The following is an 8,899-nucleotide window of genomic DNA, read 5'->3' on the forward strand; positions in this document are numbered from 1 at the left end:
TTCGGCTTTGCAGGTAAAGAACCGTGCGACACTCCTGCAGGCTGCTAAAACTTCTTGATTGTCACTTCTAAGACACAAAGGAAGGGTTTCCAACCATTCTCTCCCCTCCTAGCGCTTCATTGCGCCAATGGCCTCAAATTCCCGTTTTGGTCTCCTTTTACGTACCGGCTAAATAACACGCGCGACACTTGTTTCTGGCTGCTAAAACTTCTTGAATGTCACTCCGTGGACTCAAAGGAAGGGTTTCCAATAACTCTCTCCCCTCCTGGCGCTTCTTTCCCCCAACTTCCACTTTTGGTCTCTTTTGGTCCCCTTTGGCTTAGCAGGTAAAGAACCCGTGCGACCCTCGTGTAGGCCGCTAAAACTTCTTGATTGTCACTACTAGGACACAAAGGAAGGGTTTCCAACCACTCTCCCCCCTCTTGGTACTTCCTTGCGCCAATGGCCCCAACATCCAATTTTGGTCTCTTTTGGTCTCCTTTTACTTACTGGCTAAATAGCACGCGCGAGACTCGTTTTTAGCTGCTAAAAATTCTTTAATGTCACTCCTTCGACTCAAAGGAAGGGTTTCCAATAACTCTCTCCCCTCCTGGCGCTTCTCTCCCCCAACTTCCACTTTTGGTTTCTTTTGGTCCCCATTAGCTTAGCAGGTAAAGAACCCGTGCGACACTCCTGCAGGCTGCTAAAACTTCTTCATTGTCACTGCTAGGACTCATGGGACAGGTTTCCAACCACTCTCTCCCCTCCTGGCGCTTCTTTGCGCCAACGGCTCCAAGTTCCCGTTGTGGTCTTTCCTTTGGTCCCGTTTGGCTTATCGGGTAAAGAACCCATGCGACCGTCGTGTAGGCTGCTAAAACTTCTTGATTGTCACTACTAGGACACAAAGGAAGGGTTTCTAACCACTCTCACCCCTCATTGGCACTTCCTTGCGCCAGTGGCCACAACATCCAGTTTTGGTCTCTATTGGTCCTCTTTTACTTACCGGCTAAATAGCATGCGCGAGACTCGTTTCTAGCTGCTAAAACTTCTTGAATGTCACCCCTTGGACTCAAAGGAATGGTTTTCAATAATTCTCTCCCCTTCTGCCGCTTCTTTCCCGCAACTTCAACTTTTGGTCTCTTTTGGTCCCCTTTGGCGTAACAGCTAAAAAACCCGTGCGACACTCGTGCAGGCCGCTAAAACTTCTTGAATGTCACTACTAGGACACAAAGGAAGGGTTTCCAACCACTCTCCCCTCTCTTGGCGCTTCCTTGCGCCAGTGGCCCCAATATCCAGTTTTGGTCTTTTTTGGTCCCTTTTTACTTACTGGCTAAATAACACGCTCGAGACTCGTTTCTAGCTGCTAAAACTTCTTGAATGTCACTCCGTTGACTCAAAGGAAGGGTTTCCAATAACTCTCTCCCCTCCTGGCGCTTCTTTTCCCTAACTTGCACTTTTGGTCTCTTTTGGTCCGCTTTGGCTTTGCAGGTAAAGAACCGTGCGATGATGAATCCATATTTTTAATGATATTTTAGCATAATTCTAGCTCATTTAATAAGAAAAATATATGAAGAAACCAGAAAAACTCAGAAAAAGAGAATGATTGAAAGTTTTAATTCAATTTGTAGTTATTTTCGCATTTGTAGAATTTATACTTAGTTCTTAAGGAATTTATCTTGTTTTGAAGGAATAAGCTGAGCAAAAGTCATGGAAATGGAGAATTAATGGGAAGGAAGAGGAAGAATGGCAATGCTGGACTCCAAAATACAAGAATTATGGGTTGCAGCCTGGGCGTGATCACTATTGTTAGTGAAAGTGAGCGTTGCCAGTGTGCGTTATCACTTTCGCCAACGAAAGTGAACGTTCCAGAGAGACTTCATTCCTGATGAGCTGCGCGTTGTCACTTTCGCCAACGAAAGTGAGCGTTCCAGAGGCATTTGTATCAGGACAGCTTGCGCGTGGTTACTATTACTCACGAAAGTGATCACGCGCAGCCCTTGACCTCCTGCGTTGCCACTATTATGAACAAAAGTGAATGTTCTAGAGAAGCCTTCAACTCTGCAAGTTGCGCGTGGTTACTCTTGCTCTTGAAAGTGAACACGCACACTACATAAAGCTTCTGCGTGGTTACTCTTGTGAAGAAAAGTGACAACGCGCAGAACTAGGTTTCTATAAATACCTGATTGAAGCGCGAAACTGGGATCTTTTTGCTCATTTTCTGTTTTGTTAGTTAGAGTCTCGTTGAGAGAGAGTGGAGAGAAGATTGGGGTCGAAGCTTGAAGCTCCAAGAAGAGGGATCGGATTGGAGCTCGTGGCCATGGCTGCTCTGCATTCTTCTTCATCTTCTTCTTCTTCTTTCTCTGTTTTTGTTGCAATGTGTGCTTAATTTCCCATAGTTAGGGGTTTATGGAACTCGAATTGATGTATTGATTCGACTTTATCTTCTGAACTTTAAGTTCTTGGATTAATTGAGTTGTTAATTCTGCTTTTCATGCAATCTCTGAATGGAAATTCATTTGATTAATCAAGAGGAATCTTTACCAATGGGAATTGGATTGTTTGCTCCGATCTGAATTGGCAACCAGAGTTTAGGGATTTCTTAGGGATAAGGAGACCTAATTCTGCAATCTTATAGTTCTAATTCTTAATGCAACCTGAAATTGAATCTCACCTAAGGGATTAGGGAGGTTTAGTGGATTGTTAGGGTCAATGAGTTAAGGAATTAACCTTTGGCTAGATATATGTGAAACTGATTGTCAATTATTCAATTGCTTGAATGTTCAGAGGATTTAATTGGATTGATATTGATATTCTTGTGAAGTAAATTCCTAACTATCCTTCATTGCTATTTCATTTCATCACAAATCTTATACTCTGTTTCTCTGCAAGTTCTTTGCTTTAATTGCTTTGGTTTATTGCTGTTATATGTTACAAATCTCCTTCAAAAATTCGTATGGCTCAAATGGTTATAATTCTGTGAAGTGGTACTTGAAACCTAAATTCCCTGTGGAGACGATATTCTGATCTTAAATTTACTCATCACTTGCTGCAATCCTAGTGCACTTACTAGTGTTAGATTGCAAACAACAAGTTTTTGGCGCCGTTGCCGGGGAAAGTAGAGTTTCAATATCATTAGTAACATAAGAATAGCTAGATTGAGTATTTTGTTCTCTGAATTTCTGTAGTAGTAATCCGTAGTTAGATATTTTGTCCATTCTGCATAATTCTGCAACTTTTTAACTTGTGTTTCAATTACTTTTACTGATAATTACTGCATAATTTTCGTGGTGCAGTTCTGAATACTAACTTGTAGTTTACTTTTGCTTTATTTTGAATTGTATATGCGTGGCAAAAACAAAAACAAATCAACTCTAGTCTTTGATCCTGACATAGACATAACCTTAAGAAGATTGAGAAAAGAGTCTAGAGCAGAAAAAGCCATAGGGAGTGATAGTGAGTTAGAAGCTGTCCATTCTCTAGAATCTCAGAGTAATCCTAGAGTGAAAAGAACACCTACATCTTTGAGACAACTAAATTCAGAAATAGAAATGGCAGAACAGAACAGATTTAGAACATTAGGGGACTATGCTATTCCTAACATGCAAGGTTTTAACTCTTCTATAATCAGGCCAACTATTCAAGCCAACCATTTTGAGATTAAACCTGCTTTATTACACTTAGTCCAACAAGATCAGTTTTCTGGTGGAAATTCTGATGATCCTAACTTACATATTTCAAATTTTCTACAGCTATGTGACACCATAAGAATAAATGGGGTTAGTGAAGAAGCCATCAGACTGAGACTATTTCCTTTTTCCTTGAGAGATAGAGCAAAATGCTGGTTACAAGCTCAACCACAAGGAAGCATCACAACCTGGACAGAACTTGTGAATAAGTTTTTAACCAAGTACTTCCCTCCATCCAAAGCTGCTAAGCTGAGAGGAGAAATTACATCCTTTGTGCAGCAAGAAGGAGAATCATTGTATGAAGCTTGGGAAAGATACAAAGAATTACTAAGAAGGTGTCCACATCATTGTATTCCAGATTGGATGCAATTGGAAACTTTTTATAATGGGATGAATGCAGTAACAAGAACAATGGTTGATGCTGCTGCTGGAGGTTCATTAAATACAAAGTCCTTAAAAGAAGCTCAAAGGATTATTGACATGATGGCATCTTCAATGTATCAGAATTCAAACTCAAGGAATCAAGGAAGAAACTCTGGTCATGAAGCTAAAGTTCTGGAAACTTTTCTTGCACAAAATCAGCTACAAAATCAAATGTTTTCAGAACAATTAGCTGCCTTAACACAACAAATCAACAATCTGCAAACAGGGAGTATGCCTACTAGTCAGCTAAGTTGTGATTTTTGTGGAGGAAACCATGCAAATGGTGCATGTGAGGCATCCACAAGTGAACCACAAGAACAAGTGAATTATATGAATAATTTTCAGAGACAACAACCATCATATCCCCCTGGATTTCAATTTTCGAATAATAGAACTCAGCAGTATTCTAATTGGAATAATCAATATTCTGCTGCAAAGAATTCTAACTCAAATTTGCCTTTTTCTAATGCAGGTCCAGCAACACAACAGCCTTATTTTCAGAGGAATTCATCCACTCAACCTCAAGGAAATCAGAAATTTTCCAGACCTATGAATGAGAGGTTGACTGAGATGGAAGAGACTATGCTGCAATTCATGAAGGTGACTCAAACAAGCTTCAAAAACCAAGAAGCCTCCATGAAAAAACTAGAAACACAGATCGGACAATTAGCTGAACAATTATCCAGCAGGGATGAAGGAAGATTTCCAAGCAATACAGTAGTCAATCCTAAAGAGCAATGTCAAGCCATAACTACAAGGAGTGGAGCTGTAGTTGCAAGCCCTAAACCAGCAGAAAAGAAAGTGAATGATGTAGTAGAAAGAAACATTGAACAAGATCTGCAACAAGGAAATTTTAAGCTATTGAAGAAAGACCATTCAGAAGAAAAAGAAAAAGTTCCCATGAATTCTGAAAGGAAAACCAAAAAGCAACTCTTTGAGGAAGCTTGTAAGCCAATAGACCCAGAAAAATACAAGAGGCTGCCCTATCCTCAGAGAGTCCAAAATCCTAAACAAGAGAAACAATTTGAAAGGTTTATGAATGTCTTTAAGAAATTACAAATTAACATTCCTTTTGCAGAAGCTTTGGAGCAAATGCCTTCATATGCAAAGTTCATGAAAGAACTACTTTCCAGAAAAAGGAAGCTAGAGCATGACAAAACAGTACCTTTGACAGAGGAGTGCAGTGCCATTCTCAAGAGAAAGCTTCCTCAAAAGTTGAAAGATCCTGGATCATTTAGCATTCCTTGTGAAATAGGAAACTGCACTGTGGGAAGAGCATTGTGTGACTTGGGAGCAAGCATAAATCTGATGCCATTGGCTGTTCTGCAGAAACTTGGAATAGAGGAAGTGAAGCCTACCAACATTACACTGCAGCTAGCTGATAGATCATATACTTATCCATATGGAGTTGTTGAAGATTTATTAGTTAAAGTTGATAAGTTCATTTTTCCTGCAGATTTTGTAATTCTGGACATGGAGGTGGATTCTAACATTCCTTTGATCCTAGGGAGGCCATTTCTTGCAACTGGAAGAGCTTTAATAGATGTGCAAAAAGGTGAACTTATGCTTCGAGTTCAAGATGAGAAGGTAATATTTAATGTGTTTGAAGCTTTAAAATATCCAGTTGAAGATAATACATGTATGAAGATAGATATACTGGATACTTTCATTACACAACATTATATGAAAGAATTTGATGAAATTGCTGTGTTAGAAGAGATAATATCTGCAGGGAATGACAAATCTGAAACTCTGAATGAAGAAGATATCATGGAAGTGCAGCAGCAACTAGAAGCTCTGCCAATTCAAAAACCTGCAGAAAATATAGTGAAAGAAGAGCTGGAAAAGGATGCTAAAGAAGAAGAAAAGCAAAGGCTAGAACTGAAACAACTACCTTCACATTTGCGGTATGCATTTCTGGATGAGAATCATGAAAATCCAGTCATCATCAATAATGAACTTAAGGAAGAACAAGAGGAAAAATTGCTCAGAATTTTGAGAGAACACAAATCTGCAATTGGCTGGAGTATTGCAGACCTGAAAGGTATAAATCCTTCATTTTGTAAGCACAGAATTTTATTTGAAGAGAATTTCAAACCTGTTGTGCAGCCACAAAGGAGGTTAAACCCAGCCATGAAAGAGGTAGTTAAAAAAGAGGTCATAAAGCTGTTAGATGCAGGAATAATATACCCAATTTCTGACAGCAATTGGGTAAGTCCAGTCCAAGTTGTTCCAAAGAAAGGTGGTATGACAGTGGTACCTAATGAAAAGAATGAACTTATCCCTACTAGGACTGTGACTGGATGGAGAATGTGCATAGACTATAGAAAATTAAATGATGCAACCAGAAAAGACCATTTCCCACTACCATTTGCAGATCAAATGTTAGAAAGACTTGCTGGACATTCATTTTATTGTTTTCTTGATGGGTATTCAGGATATAATCAAATAGCTGTAGATCCTTTAGATCAAGAGAAAACTGCATTTACATGTCCATTTGGAGTCTTTGCATATAGGAGAATGCCATTTGGTTTGTGTAATGCCCCTGCCACTTTCCAAAGATGCATGCTTTCTATTTTTTCTGATATGGTAGAAAACATCATAGAAGTGTTCATGGACGATTTCTCTGTTTTTGGTGATTCTTTTGATGATTGTTTAGCTAATCTATCCACTATTTTGCAGAGATGTCAAGATACTAACCTTGTGTTAAATTGGGAGAAGTGCCATTTCATGGTACAAGAAGGCATTGTCCTTGGTCATAAAATTTCAGAGAAAGGAATGGAGGTGGACCAAGCTAAAATAGAAGTCATTAGTAAATTGCCTCCACCTGTCAATGTTAAGGGAGTTAGAAGTTTTTTAGGACATGCTGGTTTTTATAGAAGATTCATAAAAGATTTTTCCAAGATTGCTAAACCCTTGAGTAATTTACTTGTAAAAGATGCAGATTTCATATTTGATGATAACTGTTTGCATGCATTTTCTGTTTTAAAAGAGAAACTGATTTCTGCACCTATTCTTGCAAAACCAGATTGGAAATTACCTTTTGAACTCATGTGTGATGCAAGTGATAGTGCAGTGGGTGCTGTTTTAGGACAGAGGAAAGATAGGAAATTACATGCTATCTATTATTCAAGCAAAGTGTTAAATCCTGCACAAGTGAATTACACAACAACAGAAAAAGAACTTTTAGCTGTTGTACATGCTTTTGATAAGTTCAGATCATATTTAATGGGTTCAAAAGTGATTGTATACACTGATCATGCTGCTCTTAAATATCTTTTGACAAAACAGGATGCAAAGCCCAAATTATTAAGATGGATTCTACTCCTCCAAGAATTTGAGCTAGAGATCAAAGACAAAAAAGGGAAAAAAAACAGTGTTGCTGACCACTTGTCAAGATTACCACTTGAAGTCATACCATTTGGAGTGGAACAAATTAAAGAAGAATTTCCAGATGAAAGCCTATTCAAGATTGAATCACAGCCCTGGTTTGCTGATATAGCCAACTTTAAAGCTACACACCATGTTCCAAATTGGATGAATTGGCAGCAGAGAAAAAAATTCTTCCATGATAGCAAATATTATGTTTGGGAAGATCCACTACTGTTCAAAACTGGAATAGATGGATTGCTGAGAAGGTGTATACCAGAGGAAGAGCAGCAAGATGTTTTGTGGCATTGCCACAGTTCAGAATATGGAGGACATCATGGAAATTCAAGAACAGCAGCAAAAGTTTTGCAATCTGGTCTTTTCTGGCCAACTTTGTTCAAAGATGCTAAGAACTATGTGGAAAGGTGTGATAGATGCCAAAGAATGGGGAATATATCTAGAAAACATGAGATGCCATTACAAAATATACTTGAAGTAGAATTGTTTGACATGTGGGGAATAGACTTCATGGGTCCTTTCCCTACCTCATTCTCGAATGAGTACATGCTTGTAGCAGTGGACTATGTGTCCAAATGGGTGGAAGCAATTCCTACCAGAACCAATGATGCTAAGACTGTTATTGCATTTATCAAAAAGAACATTTTTTCAAGATTTGGAGTGCCCAGAATTCTGATAAGTGATGGAGGAAGCCATTTCTGCAACAGATATCTAGAATCAGTCCTAGAGAAGTATGGAGTAAAGTATAGAATAGCTACACCCTATCACCCTCAAACAAGTGGTCAAGTGGGGGTTTCCAACAGAGAAATAAAACAGATTTTGGAGAAAATAGTTAGTAGTTCAAGGAAGGACTGGTCTAAGAAAGTGGATGATGCTTTGTGGGCATACAGGACAGCTTTCAAGACACCAATTGGCATGTCTCCTTATCAATTAGTATATGGAAAAGCCTGCCATTTACCAGTGGAACTAGAACATAAAGCTTTTTGGGCTGTGAAATGGTTGAATTTTGATCAAGTGAGTGCAGGAAATAAAAGATTGTTACAGCTGCATGAATTAGACGAGTTTAGACTCAATGCATATGAAAATGCCAAAATATATAAGGAAAGGACCAAAAAGCTGCATGACAAGTTTATTCTAAAAAGAGATATAAAACCTGGGCAGTCTGTTTTGCTTTTTAATTCAAGATTGAGATTGTTTTCAGGGAAATTAAAATCTAAGTGGTCTGGACCTTTTGTGGTGAAAGAAGTATTTCCATATGGTGCTGTACTAATAGCAGATCCAAAGGATGGGAGAGAGTTCAAGGTGAATGGACAAAGATTAAAAATCTATCATGGAGGTCAGATTGAGAAAGTCCAAGTATGCTTGAAATTGGTTCCTCTTGAGTGAGGAACAACTAATGTCAAGCTAGTGACATTAAAAGAAGC

General features: G+C 38.8%; 1 protein-coding gene and 1 non-coding gene across 2 annotated transcripts; one reads left to right on the forward strand and one right to left on the reverse strand.

Moving 5' to 3' along the window:
* Positions 1-3,911: 3,911 nt before the first annotated feature.
* On the reverse strand, positions 3,912-4,018 carry LOC113866432. The gene has a single exon (XR_003505072.1). It is a non-coding gene; the product is annotated as a small nucleolar RNA R71 (small nucleolar RNA).
* Positions 4,019-6,391: 2,373 nt separating this feature from the next.
* On the forward strand, positions 6,392-8,597 carry LOC113865872 (the record flags this gene model as incomplete). Its single annotated transcript, XM_027500651.1, is given in 4 exon segments — positions 6,392-6,504; positions 6,605-6,843; positions 6,949-7,662; positions 7,957-8,597. Coding segments are annotated over 4 exon segments (1,707 nt in total), but the record flags the coding sequence as incomplete, so codon positions are not given.
* Between the last annotated feature and the right edge of the window lie 302 nt (positions 8,598-8,899).

This window comes from Abrus precatorius, unplaced genomic scaffold (genome assembly GCF_003935025.1).
Source record: "Abrus precatorius isolate BTA unplaced genomic scaffold, Abrus_2018 Scaffold4, whole genome shotgun sequence".
Classification (NCBI taxonomy): Eukaryota; Viridiplantae; Streptophyta; class Magnoliopsida; order Fabales; family Fabaceae; genus Abrus; species Abrus precatorius.